The sequence below is a fragment of the Ranitomeya imitator genome, chromosome 3 (assembly GCF_032444005.1).
Source record: "Ranitomeya imitator isolate aRanImi1 chromosome 3, aRanImi1.pri, whole genome shotgun sequence".
Taxonomy (NCBI): Eukaryota; Metazoa; Chordata; class Amphibia; order Anura; family Dendrobatidae; genus Ranitomeya; species Ranitomeya imitator.
Window position 1 is genome coordinate 530768826 of NC_091284.1, and position 14751 is coordinate 530783576.

Below are 14751 nucleotides of genomic sequence, written 5' to 3' on the forward strand. Positions count from 1 at the left end.
TAGCAGCAGACACATCTCTACAACAACTGTTAAGAGGAGACTTTGTGCAGCAGGCCTTCATGGTAAAATAGCTGCTAGACAAGAACTGCAAAGGACAGGCAACAAGCAGAAGAGACTAGTTTGGGCTAAAGAACACAAGGAATGGACATTAGACCAGTGGAAATCTGTGCTTTGGTCTGATGAGTCCAAATTTGAGATCTTTGGTTCCAACCACCGTGTCTTTGTGCGACGCAGATAAGGTGAACAGATGGACTCTACATGCCTGGTTCCCACCGTGAAGCATGGAGGAGTTGTGATGGTGTGGGGGTGCTTTGCTGGTGATACTGTTGGGGATTTATTCAAAATTGAAGGCATACTGAACCAGCATGGCTACCACAGCATCTTGCAGTGGCATGCTATTCCATCCGGTTTGCCTTTAGTTGGACCATTATTTATTTTTCAAGAGGACAATGACCCCAAACACACCTCCAGGCTGTGTAATGGCTATTTGACCAAGAAGGAGAGTGATGGGGTGCTACGCCAGATGACCTGGCCTCCACAGTCACCAGACCTGGACCCAATCGAGATGGTTTGGGGTGAGCTGGACCTCAGATTGAAGGCAAAAGGGCCAACAAGTGCTAAGCATCTCTGGGAACTCCTTCAAGATTGTTGGAAGACCATTCCCGGTGACTACCTCTTGAAGCTCATCAAGAGAATGCCAAGAGTGTGCAAAGCAGTCATCAAAGCAAAAGGTGGCTACTTTAGAGAACCTAGAATATAAGACATATTTTGAGTTGTTTCACACTTTTTTATTAAGTATATAATTCCACATGTGTTAACTCATAGTTTTCATGCCTTCAGTGTGAATGTACAATTTTCATAGTCATGAAAACACAGAAAAATCTTTGAATGAGAAGATGTGTCCAAACTTTTTGTCTGTACTGTATATACGGTATATATATATATATATATATATATATATATATATATATATATATATACACACACACACACACACACACAAATATGTCATTCCACGTCAAGTGACCAAATAATTTTTAATTCTCTTGAGACTTTGTTCTCTGGTAATAGCAGGTTATAGAATGCAAAATGCGGAGGAAAAAACTTTGTTTATTCATTTTCAAAGTTTTGAAAAAATGCAAATGTCTGTGTTGCATGCCTTTACATTTCTTCTCATAACTCATGCCAGCACCAAGATAGAGAAATGGAAAAAACACCATTACACTCAGAACTGTACCGGCTTTCACCTGATATGGCACAAGAATATCTTTTTTAATAATTTACCCAATGCAAAATTTGGAAAAGTATTTAAAAAAAAAAAAAATTCAAGTGATATAACATTTAAAAAACAAAAAAAAAACCACATCTGCCTCCTATGCTCCTAGCCGCATATGTACCAAAATTCAAGTTGGGATCTCAAAGAGATCATATTTAAATTAATAAATAATTAAATGAATGAATGGTGTCAATTTGAAAATTTCAAATTCAGATGTTCAGTCTGTGGTCTAAAAGAGTAGGGTCTTTATTTTCCAAATAAAATTAAAAAAAAAAAAGTTTTAAGATTTGTCCTGATCTTAAACCAGGCAAATCATTAGGTAAATCGATAGTGGATACAGTGAAAGGTTTTTACAACAGTGATGAAGTGAGCTGAATAATACAAGGCAAAAAAAAAGAAAAAACTGTCAATGAAAGTGATCGGTAAGAAAACATGTCCAGAACAGGCTGGTTCTTGCCAATTTGAAAGAGTCCTATGATTATTTATTTATTTTTAACTCAATTGATGCCAAAATTGCTTAAAAATGTGCTGCCCTGCCACCTAAGGCTATGTGCACACGTTGCGGATTTTGCTGTGGCAAAATCCGCAGTGCGGTTTACCTGCGGATTTTGAAAAACAGTGCAGAAAAATCCGCACACCAATCCACAACGTGTGCACATAGCCTAAGAATTGTGTCCTAGTTGGTAGTAGAGGTGCACACTCTGTATGCGTATGCACAGGGCACAAGAACACTAAGCTTATGATTTAATGTGGTAAGTTGTAAGATATTCAGATTGGTGAGTCCAACCTTGGCGATTGCAAAGCACGGTATGTGTCTGAAATGTGTCCAGAAGAGTTTAATCTGTTACCTACCGTAAATATCTGCAAAAATGTCCTCCAGTAATCTCTCTCCAAGAAAAAAAGATTACATCATTCCTAAGATGTCATGGTAGATAGAATAACTTATAAACAGTGACTATCTAGTGACCAATGTACTTTTGACACTGTTTCTAGTTCAGAAGACTTTGTAGAACGTTTTCGAGACCAGATGGTATTTCTTAAAGGGTTAGTCTGAAACCCAAAAAATTTCAATAAATCTTTAACCCCTTCACCCCCGGAGCTTTTTTCGGTTTTGCGTTTTAGTTTGTCGCTCCCCTCCTTCCCAGAGCCATAACTTTTAATTTTCCATCAATATGGCCATGTGAGGGCTTGTTTTTTGCGTGACGAGTTGTACTTTTGAACGACACCATTGGTTATACCATGTTGTGTACTAGAAAACGGGGGAAAAAATTCCAAATGCAGTGAAATTGCAAAAAAAAAAAAAAAAAAGTGCAATCCCGCACTTGTTTTTTTGTCTGGCTTTTTTACTAGGTTCACTAAATGCTAAAACTGACAGGGCAATATGATTCTCCAGGTCATTACGAGTTCATAGACACCAAACATGTCTAGGTTTTTTTTTATCTAAGTGGAGAAAGAAAATTCAAAACTTTGTTAAATAAAAAAAAAATTGCGCCATGTTTCGATACCCATAGCATCTCTATTTTTCATCATCTCGGTGAGGGCTTATTTTTTGCGTGCGGAGCTAACGTTTCTAATTATATAATTTTGTTGCACAGGTGATCTTTTGATCACCCGTTATTGCATTTTAATGCAATGTCGCGGCAACTAAAAAAAATGTAATTTTGGCATTTTGACTTTTTTCCTCACTACACCGTAGAGCGATCAGGTTAATCCTTTTTTCCTATTGATAGATCGGGCGATTCTGAACGCGGCGATACCAAATATGTGTAGGTTTGATTTTATTTTGAATGGGGCGAAAGGGGGGTGAACTTTTTTATATTTTTATAAACTTTTTTTCTTTTATTTTTTTTTTACTTTTGACATGCTTCAATAGTCTCCATAGGAGACTAGGAGCTGACACAACTCGATCAGCTCTGCTCCACATAGGCGATTGTCAGATAGCCTTTATGTAGAATTGCTGACTTGCTATGAGCGCCGCCGACAGGGTGGAGCTCACAGCAATCCGGCACCGACAACCATAGAGGTCCCCAGGAGACCTCGGGTTGTCATGTGGACACACCGGTGACCCGCGATCACGTGACAGGTCACCGATGCGCGTATTTCAGGTGCGATTGCCGAAAGCACCATTTAAATGCCACTGTCAGAGTTTTACAGTGGCATTTAACTAGTTAATAGCCGTGGGTGGATCGCGATTCCACCCGTGGCTATTGCAGGCACGTCAGCTGTTTATAACAGCTGACATGTCCCCGGAAAGATGTGGGCTCACTGCCGGAGCCCACATCAAAGGGGGGACACCGACATCGGCGTACTATTAAGTAAGGGGTTGATAACTAATAACTTTTGTAATTCAAGTCATGGTAAAATTCCCTACCATTCACTCTGTACTGATACTTAGGGTTCTGTATATATTACTTCCTATGAAGATTAGATTGGGAATCCTCAGTGCATGATGGGATACTCAAATCATCATGTGCTGGCATAAACTGTTGTCAATCTTCTTTCCGCTTTGAAATGAAGTGTCATCGCTGGAAAGGGGGCTGGGACATTCCAACACTCCCCTCACTTTGTTTGCCGCCCTGAAACGAAGCGTCATCAGAGGTGCTCGATTCAGGGGCTTGTCTCCCTTGTGCATGGTCTCCCCCCGAGAGCAGCGTCCGATCTGTTGTATGCTTAGGTGAACAGTAATAAGCCAGCTCTACTTACAGTCAGAAATAAAATACAAGAATGTAGTTATATCTGAGTGCTTACTTCATGATTCAATAGTTGCTCATTTGCTTAAAAAATAAAAATTTAATTCAGTGATAAAACCTAACATCCAGCCAAGTTTGAGCAAGGTCTACTACTTCTCGGATGGCTCTTCGGCAGAGTTTAAAAATAGGAAAAACTTTATAAATGCATGCCATCACAAGAAAGATTTTGGAGTGGTAGCAGAATGGCACTTTTTTTCCACAACTCACAAGAAAGATGTATGTGATTACTTAGGAGGCACTGAGAAACATCTTGCAGCTCGAGCCAGACTTCAGAGGCCATATTCAGACCAAACTGAGTGAGAAAAATATTCCTAATATCCAGTTTATGTACTGTACAAACCATTGTTTTCTGGAAGCAGAACCTATCACAAGGGCTCGGCAATGTCACACTTTCATTCCATGTAGAGAAAAAAAAAAAAAAAACAAGGATTTTTTTAATTCCACTATGAAATACATGGTGATTGAAGGTGGCTCAAGATTGGCAATAGATGACATAACTGGTTATGTGACCCTTGAATACGATCACTGCTGGCTGGCTAATGGACTCCCTAAAGATGATAATGAAGAAGAAGAAGCCCATCACGGTCATTTATTTATCCAAGAAAACCCGGACATTTTAAAAGTAAATAAAAATCAGATTTTAACTTATACTGACCCACACCCCAAAACAGGCCAGACATACACACAAAAGGAAATGGCCATTGTTATTAAGAAAATGAGGATAAGATTACATTTCACCCAGAAGAAGGGACAAATTTTTGATAAAAGTTCAGTGTAAATACGTACTATTTATTGTTTATATTATTTTATAGCTTGATGATTTAACTACTGCACATTTCTTTTTAAAAGAAAAAGGACATGTCTAGTGACGTAATATTTTTTTTTTACATGTATATCTAAAAAGGGTGCTAAAAATATTGATTCTTTTTATTTAGTACTAGATGGCAGCCCGATTCTAAAGAATCGGGAGTCTAGAATCCATATATACTTTATTTATTCAAATGTAAGAATAATACAATTAATAAATAATAGTAAGAAAGAACAAAAATAATAGGCAGTATATGGAGAAAACACCAAACAAAAGTTCAAAATTGGTGTGAAAATGTCACTGAACCACTTCACAACTAAATATATATAGTTTTGGTAAATGGTATTATCATTTTTTTGACGAAATTCGGCAGGAGCTTGAAGAGCAACGTCACTGGGCCCGCCTCCACGCAGTAGAAACTTGCTGTGAGGAAAAAATTCAAAAATCACACCAAAATGGCGGGCGGAGTGTGTCACAGTACGGCACGTTTCTGATTGGTCGCTCGCAGCAGGTGGCAACCAATCAGACACTGGACACTGTTGACGTCACTTATCTCCGGACATTAGCTCCGGACATTAGCTCCGGACATTATCTCCGCACATTAGCTCCGGACATTAGCTCCGGACATTAGCTCCGGACAAAGCCACGGAAGTTGGCACAAATTGCAGGAAGTAGTATTCTAGGCAATTATATATTAGATTAAACATACATGATTAAGGATGAGACCATTTAGAAAACCAAGCTTCGAAATATGATCCTACGGAGATCTCAACTCGAAACACTGAACAAATGTAACAAGAACACAAGTAACATATGCATTTTTTGAAAAATGTATAAGTTTTTCAGAAATCACCCATCAAAATTTGACTCCTCTAAAACAAAATATCAACATAGTCTTGACACATATCAAATTAAAGCCCATACAATTCTGAACAAAATGATGCCTCTGCCATCTCTATCTTAATGGGAACCTGTCACCCCCTCAGGCGTTTGTAACTAAAAGAGCCACCTTGTGCAGCACTAATGTTGCATTCTGAAAAGGTGGCTCTTTTAGTTATGCTCCCTGCACACGCTGAAATAAATGTTTATAAAATGTGCTTCCTCATACCGTGAAATGTTCCTGGAGGCGGGTCTTTCCCTCCTAATCAGGCGCAGCACAGCCGTCACTCCGGACCTTCGTGCTACCCTTCGTACTTACAGCGCAGGCGCCAGGGACGATAATGCAGCAAAAGGAGGCGGCGCCTGGCGCGCACAGGCCCGGAGTGACGTCTGTGCTGCGTCTGATTAGGAGGGAAAGTCCCGCCTCCGGGAACATTTCACGGTATCAGGGGGCACATCTTATAAGCGTTTCTTTCAACGTGTGCAGGGAGCATAACTAAAAGAGCCACCTTGTCAGAATGCAGCATTTGTGCTGCACAAGATGGCTCTTTTAGTTACAAACGCCTGAGGGGGGTGACAGGCTCCCTTTAACCCCTTAGTGACAGGGCAAACATTTTTCTTATCTGACCAGTGTCCCTTTATGTGGTAATATCTCTGAAACGCTTCAACAAATCCCACTGATATTGAGATTGCGTTTTCATGGCACATTATAATTTATGATAATGTTAAATTTAGGTTAATATGTTTTGTGTTTACAAAAAATATCACACATTTGAGAAAAATGTTAAAAATGAGCAATTTTCAAACTTTGCATGATTATTCATTTAATCTAGATAGTCATATCACAGAAAAACATTAGTAAATTTCCCTCATGTCTGCTTTCCATCAAGCACCGTTTCTAAAACGTTATTTTATTTTGTTAACATTTTAACAGGGTTAAAAATGTAGCAGTCATTTTTCATTTTTTTTAAGGAAGTTTACAAAATGCATTTCTTTAGGGACCTATGCAGGTTTGAAGTGATTTTTGGGGATCCTATACATTGGGAAACCCCCAAAAGTGACACCATTTTAAAAACAGCACCCTCTGACATTTAAAACTGCTGTCAGGTAGTTTATTAACCATTCAGGTAGTTCTCAGGAATAAATGCAAAGTGACATGACAGGAATGAAAACGTATTTTCACCACCTAAATGTCGATAACTTCTGAACAGGTTACTATAGGCGGCAGACTTTAAGGCTATGTGCACACGTTGCGAATTATGCTGCAGATTCGCAGCTGTTTACCATGCGGTTTACAGTACCATGTAAACCTATGGAAAACCAAATCAGCAGTGCAAATGCTGCGGAAAATACCGCAAGGAAACGCAGCATTGTATTTTCCGCAGCATGTCAATTCTTTGTGCAGATTCTGCAGCGGTTTACACCTGCTCCTAAGTAGGAATCCGCAGGTGTAAAACCGCACGTGAAATCCCCATAAAAAACGCAGGAATTCCACGGTAAATCTGCAGGTTAAACGCAGTGCATTTTAACGGCGGATTTTGCGAAAACGGTGCAGAAAAATCCACACACAAATCCGCAACGTGGGCACATAGCCTAAGGCTACTATTTGGCCATGAATTGCCATGGCAAAAATCAGGACCACACAATCATCTGAGGGCACTAATAGAGTTAAACAGGGAGACCAGACACACTGTTAACCATTTATATGATGTAGTCACTAATGACAGCAGCATCTAAGGGGTTAAAAATATATGGACGGCGCAAACACTGATCGTGGCTGATGCAGCAAGTTGTCAGCTATAGTGTACAGCCAATAGCTGCTGGATTGTCTCCTGTATGAGGATGCTATTCTCTTATATCGCAGGTCAGTAAAAAGACGTGTTGGCGGTCAATAAGGGGTTAATTCTAACCTAAGATAGGATACCAAATGTATAGTCATACAAGGCCAAATTTCAGGCTTTCAAAACGTTAGAAACCTATTAAAAAATTAACAAATGCAGCTAAAAATTCAAAAACCTATTTTAAATTCACTAAAATAGCACTTCAAAAAACGCCAAGAAAATAAATATACTAAGATATCTGGCAAAAAAAAAATACCGTATATACTCGAGTATAAGCAGAGATTTTCAGCCGATTTTTTGGGGCTAAAAGTCCCCCTCTCGGCTTATACTCGAGTCATACCCGGGGGTCGTCAGGGGAGGGGGAGCGGGGGATGTCTAATAATACTCACCTGCTCCTGGCACGGTCCCTGCAGATCCCTGGCTCCCCGCCTTCACAGCTTCTTCCTGTACTGAGCGGTCACACGTTACCGCTCATTACAGTAATGAATATGCTGCTCCACCTCCCACAGGGGTGGAGCCGCATATTCATTACTGTAATGAGCGGTAACGGTGACAGCTCAGTACAGGAAGAAGCTGCGGCGATGGGGAACCAGGTACTGCACAGTGTCAGGAGCAGGTGAGCGCAGCGCTGCGTGATATTCACCTGCTCACCGTTCCGGGCGCCGCTCTGTCTTCAGCGGTTCTGCAGTGATGCTTAGGTCAGAGGGCGCGATGACATGGTTAGTATGCGCCCTCTGCCTGAACGTCAGTGCAGAAGACGCTTAATATTGAGCGGCGCCGGAACGAAGTCAGGCGAACATTGAAAGTGGCGGGGGCCTGAGCGACGAGAGGTGAGTATGTGATTTTTTTATTGCAGCAACAGCAAATGGGGCAAGTGTCTGTATGGAGCATCTTATGGGGCCATAACGTTTGTGCAGCACTATATGGGGCAAATATCTTTATGGAGCATCTTATGGGGCCATAATTAACGTTTGTGGAGCACTATATGGGGCAAGTGTCTGTATGGAGCATCTTATGGGGCCATAATCAAGGTTTGTGCAGCACTATATGGGGCAAATATCTTTATGGAGCATCTTATGGGGCCATAATCAACATTTGTGCAGCATTATATTGGGCAAATGTGTCTATGGAGCATCTTATGTGGCCATTATTAACCTTTATGCAGGATTATATTGGGCATATTTTATTATGGAGAATCTTATGGGGCCATCAAACTTTATGGAGCATTATATGTGGCTCCTGATTCAATATGGATATTCAAAAACACTTAGCCTACTGATGTCTCAATTTTACTTTTATTGGTATCTATTTTTACTTTTGACATTTACCGGTAGCTGCTGCATTTCCCACCCTAGGCTTATACTCGTTTGTGTTTTTTTGTGGCAAAATTAGGGGGGGGGGGGGTCAGCTTATACTCTAGTATATACGGTATTCAGATTTGGATCACTAGAAATGGAATGCAATTAAGGACCATGTGGTCTGAAGCGTGTCTGCCTAACTATTCCCACCACCACAATGGGGTTGTGACACTAATGTCCTTCATTTTTAATATTTACATAATAAACTCCAGTTTTTATGGGATATTTGAAGCCGGATTTGTTTGCACATTTGATTTTTAGTCCAGCTGGTCTTCCGGGCATTGGATTCTTGAGCCGACCAGTTTGCAGTTTTACAGCTTGAAACATACACACACACACATATATACATATACATATATATATATACACACACACACATATATTCACGTACACATGTAGGTGTCAAGCATATGTATGTGGACTCTAACATGGTGAATAGTAGCATTATACCCTTGTATTATGGCTAGAGCACACTAACAAGATCCTACTTGTCAGCCATTTCCTTCACCTGTAGCTCTTGACTCAGCAGTGACACACAAACAACTAATAATCTCATCATCTCTGCTAGATGTAAAAGGACAAAATCCATATTAGAACTTTACACCATAAACGTTATCTTGTGGATGACAACACCCTCAGACTATTTACTCAAGGCAAGGAGGTTTTTTTTATTTTATAAGCTAGCGTAATACCGAGCATGAGCAAAAGCGAAACAGGAAGCCTGTCATCTGTGGTTTCACACGAAGGAAACAGACAGCAGTAAGGCAACCTTCGGAGCATTACAAGATCTGAAATGTAAGGAAGACACTGTACCCTATACAACCCGGATTCATCAGACACGAAGAGCCAAAAAGACCACTGAGGTGAGCAAAAACTGACCGACGATCATTCTACGTACTTAATGCTGGCAATAATTAAATGGAGTATCAATAATAATTAAAATGTGCATAATGTTTCATATAGCATAACTATATAAGGGACAAAAATAAATACACAATACAAGCTTGATGGGTTATCAATATTAAATTTGGTAAATTCTAATTTACGATGCCATACATTTGTAGCACCAACCACAAAAAAAAAAAAAAAATGAAGTATTTCTAGGGAACTTAATCGTTACTTGAGCAAATCAAAAAAGTCATTCAGAAAAATGGAAAATCAGTAAGGAACTATATGTGCCCCCCCAAAAGGTCATTAATTTTATCAATGAAGCCAGATAAGCTTTGAATAATAAAAGGGGTTTTTCATATTTAACCTATTCATAGATGAGGGCAATTGAGAACATTTTTTATAAACTCCATGTCTGAAGGTTTACTAATTTTTTTTTTCAAAACAGATAATATTGTTAATTTATATGTAAGGAAAATATAAATTTTCCAAAAAGTGTATTTTACTAAAACTATTGGTTCAAGCTTTGATGAGAATGTTAGAAACGGCTCAAAACTGTAAGAACAAAAAGTCTGTACTTTCTATAAAGTTATATAAAGTCCTTATCACAAATAAAGGGCATTTCCTATGAGCACAGGGGATATTAAAGACAATTCTCTATAGAAGTCTGGAAATCCCCTCACCAGCAGACATTACAGCACATGACCAGTAACACATGCTTCCGACACACCGACAGACTGATACGCATCGTCTGTGGAGGGGATTGTCAGGCCCGCAGAGGCCATGGTTGGATCCTCCCTGCACTCTCCCAGGCAGGCAGCAGTCACACGTAGCACATGTGTATAGGATTTAGAAATGATGCAGGAGTCTTACATTTTATTTTTTCACTGACGTACACAAAGCTATGCATAAGAGACTTTAAAACCAATTGTAAAGTGCCAAGAAATTGCAGAGTCTTTTGCTTGCATACAAGTGGATCTCAAATTCCTGATCATATTCATTGCTTGGCATCGAACAACAAATTAACTGTACCACTTTAAATAATAACCCTAAATTTATGTCATGTCTAAAGGGGTATTCTACTGTGACATAGGAGACAGTGTTCTGAACACTGGCGGACTGACCGTTGGAACCACCACTAATCCAGAGAAGCGAGGCTCCATTTACTCTTCATGGGATTATAGCAGAGAATGTTCTCGGCTGTTCTTTGGCTCTCCCATTAGAATGCACAGTGGCTCAGTGGTTAGCACTGTAACCATGCAGTGCTAGGGTCAAAGCGCACTCACGCAAGTTCGGGTTCTGGTAGCCGACCTGAACTTTTGGAGTAAAGTTCAGTTCAGGTGTCAGCTACAAGCCAAAAACTTTTAAGTTTGTTTTAGCTCATCTCTAATTGTTAGCCTAAATGGAGACAGTGATGATGAGGTCTGTAATTTGCTGTTGAAAATGAATGGCGCTATGTAACAGAAAAAAAAAGGAAATGAATGTTTATGCAGTGATCAACCACAGATCCATGCACACTCTATACTTCAAGGCCTCAGTTCTCAGGATTGGAGGTACTCCCAGCGGTTGGACAACCAGCTACCTGGAATTTGAGATAGGAATTAATTTCCAAACTTGAGAATACCCCTTTAAGAACATATTGCATATACTTTATACCAAGGTTGCTTTAACGTCTTCATGAATTTGTAGATACACAGACCACTTACTGGGGATTGTGTTTCCTTTCATTTGCAGATAACGGGAGAGTCAAGAGAGCAACATGAAGAAGATGCAGCCTTCACTGCATCTTGTGATATTGTGTCTTTCCGTCTGTTGTAAAGCAGAAGTAGGATACAGAAATTTCAACATCACTGATAAACCAGTAGTAACCGACATTAGCAGCACGTCAGATGCTCCAGACAATTTCCTGTCATTTCATGAAGGCAATGCTACAAACTCTTTACAGAAAATTGCTTCAGAACTTAAGGGTCACAATGTAACTACAAGTAAGCCCACAGCTGTTACATATAATATCACCCAACAAACCACAAGGAAGGAAACACAGGGGATCAAAAGTAACCATACAGTCAAATCCCACACTCCAAGCATCACGACCAATGTAACATGTACGGTCGATGAGAAGTATAAGACTGGAATAATTATATGTGTTGTCATAATCGCCGCCCTAGTGTTCATTGTGGCAATGTTAATCGTGTGCACTGTGGCGCTGGCGAACAAAGTATCTAATCTAAAGGCTAAACTAACACAATCAAAGCGCCAAGTGAGAAGCAATGGAGACTTTTTGAGTGCATCCAGTATTTTGTGGCCATCAGGAATGGAAACATGGCAGAAGAAAGCTCACGAAGCCAATCTGACCATGGATGAGATTTCATTGGGAGATGCCAACACACTTGAAAACGAAACACGAAAATTAATGGCAACTCAAACACAAGAAAAATCAAAAGAGGTAACAGAAGAAAACACAAGCTCGCCAAGTGCAACTATGACCACTATATCCACAGTAGAAGTCTAAACATTTCAGAAAGTAATTCATAAGGGTATGCTCACACGGCTGATCTTTCCTGTGGAAAAATCTGACATGTATTTGCAATAAGCCACAGCAGACCCTTACATTTCTACAGTGGATGTGCCGTTTACACTGCCCAGGATTCGTATACAGACTGACTCTACTTTATGAGGCTAATATGCATAATTGACATGTTCTTTAATGAAGCAGTTTTCAAACCTGCAGCGACTGCATAAATCGTAACCTAGATTTCTTGGTGAAAACCAGGGATGACTACTTGCGGGCAGCTTACATGTGGAATTTGGAGAAAAACAAATTGTGTTAAAATTGTGTAAAAATCCTCTGTTGTGTTATTTTTTTTATATGATTTTGATGTACACAATAAATGTCTAAATGCTTTACTTTTAGTCATTATGTTTACAGTGCAACTCAAAAACCTGCCTTTTATATACCGTAACTAAAAATTAATAATAAACCTTTGAGCTGTGAAAGAACTTTTGTAGCCTAAATACCAAAGACAAGCAAGGACTCTCTCAACCAATTCTATTACTTTTATAGAATTGGAATATACCAAATGGCAACGTTGCAAATAGTCTTAATTTTTTTTTTTTTTTGCAGTTTTCAATTCACTTCATGGTAATTGGCCGATTGCTAAGGGTCACTTCCGTCTTTCTTTCTGTCTGTCTGTCACGGAAATCCCAAGTCGCTGATTGGTCACGGCCAGCTGGCCGCGACCAATCAGCGACGGGCAGAGTCCGGCCGCGAAATGGCCATTCCCTACTCCCCTGCACTCAGTGCCCCCTCCATACTCTCCCCCCCCCCAGTCAGCGCCCGCCACCCATATAGCATTGTAGCAGTCTGTTAAACCGAAATTTGTTTAAGTTTAAGTCTGTTAAAGCTGCTATTAACCTTATGTGACAAACTTTTTACTATTGATGCTGCCTATGCAGCATCAATAGTAAAAAGATCTAATGTTAAAAATAATAAAAAAAATAAAAAAATTGTGCTATTCTCACCTTCTGGCGCCTTTCCCGTTCCTCGCGACGCTCCGGTCCCAAGAATACATTACGGTCTCGCAGGATGATGACGTAGCGCTCTCGCAAGACCATTACGTCATCATATCGCAAGACCGTAATGTATTCTTGGGACCGGAGCGTCGCGATGAGCATCGCTAAATGCCTCGCCTGGATCCAGGGGCCACCGAAGGGTGAGTATATAACTTTTTTTTTTTTTTTTTTAACGGGGATATGGTGCTCACCCTGCTATATAGTACTTGGACTGTTATACACTACGTGGGCAGAAGGTATACACTACGTGGGCAGTGTTATACACCACGTGGGCAGTGTTATACACCACGTGGGCAGTGTTATACACCACGTGGGCAGTGTTATACACCACGTGGGCAGTGGTATACACCACGTGGGCAGTGGTATACACCACGTGGGCAGTGGTATACACTACGTGGACAGTGGTATACACTACGTGGGCTGTGCTATATATTATGTGGGCAGTATTATATATTACGTGGGAAGAATTATATACTACGTGGGCTGTGCTATATACTGCGTGGGCTGTGTTATATATTACATGGCTATATACTACGTGGCTGTGTTATATGCTACGTGGCTGTGTTATATGCTACGTGGCTGTGTTATATGCTACGTGGCTGTGTTATATGCTACGTGGCTGTGTTATATGCTACGTGGCTGTGTTATATGCTACGTGGCTGTGTTATATGCTACGTGGCGGTGTTATATGCTACGTGGATGTGTTATATGCTACGTGGATGTGTTATACACTACGTGGCTGTGTTATACACTACGTGGCTGTGCTATATACTACGTGGGCTGTACTATATACTACGGCTGTACTATAGACTACGTGGCTGCTATATACATACATACATATTCTAGAATACCCGATGCGTTAGAATCGGGCCACCATCTAGTCTATCTATATAATCGTCTAAGGGGTACTTACGTCTGTTTGTCTGTCTGTAATGGAAATCCCACGCTGCTGATTGATTGCTGACCAATCAGCGACAGGCTTAGTTCGGCCGCGAATTGGCCCCTCCCTACTCTCCTCCAGTCAGTGCCCCCTCCATACTCCCCTCCAGTCAGCGCCAATGTGTGTGTCGCCCCCATCCCGGACCAACTTTTAACTATTGATGCTGCCTATGCAGCATCAATAGTAAAAAGATATAATGTTTAAAATATTTTAAAAAATGCTATTCTCACCTTCTGACTTCCACCGATGTACGCGATGCTGCCGCCAGCTTCCGTTCCCAGAGATGCATTGTGAAATTACCCAGATGACTTAATGGGATAACAGGGATATGGTGTCCACACTGCTATATACTACATGGGCTGTGTTATATACTGGGTCGGCTGTGTTATATACTACGTGGGCTGTGTTATATACTGCGTGGGCTGTGTTATATACTGC

General features: G+C 40.4%; 2 protein-coding genes across 8 annotated transcripts in view; one reads left to right on the forward strand and one right to left on the reverse strand.

The window, feature by feature from the left end:
• Nucleotides 1-14751, reverse strand: part of NF1 (neurofibromin 1) — a 399313-nt gene that overhangs the window by 103151 nt on the left and 281411 nt on the right. The window lies entirely within an intron of this gene.
• EVI2A (ecotropic viral integration site 2A) lies at nt 9640-12464 on the forward strand. Its single transcript, XM_069757793.1, has 2 exons — nt 9640-9775; nt 11535-12464. The coding sequence occupies exon 2, from the start codon at nt 11560-11562 to the stop codon at nt 12310-12312; it is 753 nt and encodes a 250-aa protein (XP_069613894.1). The 5' UTR covers nt 9640-9775; nt 11535-11559; the 3' UTR covers nt 12313-12464.

Bases quoted from the DNA above. Each gene is read 5' to 3' on its own strand.
- EVI2A (XM_069757793.1), top strand. From the start codon at position 11,560: ATGAAGAAGATGCAGCCTTCACTGCATCTTGTGATATTGTGTCTTTCC.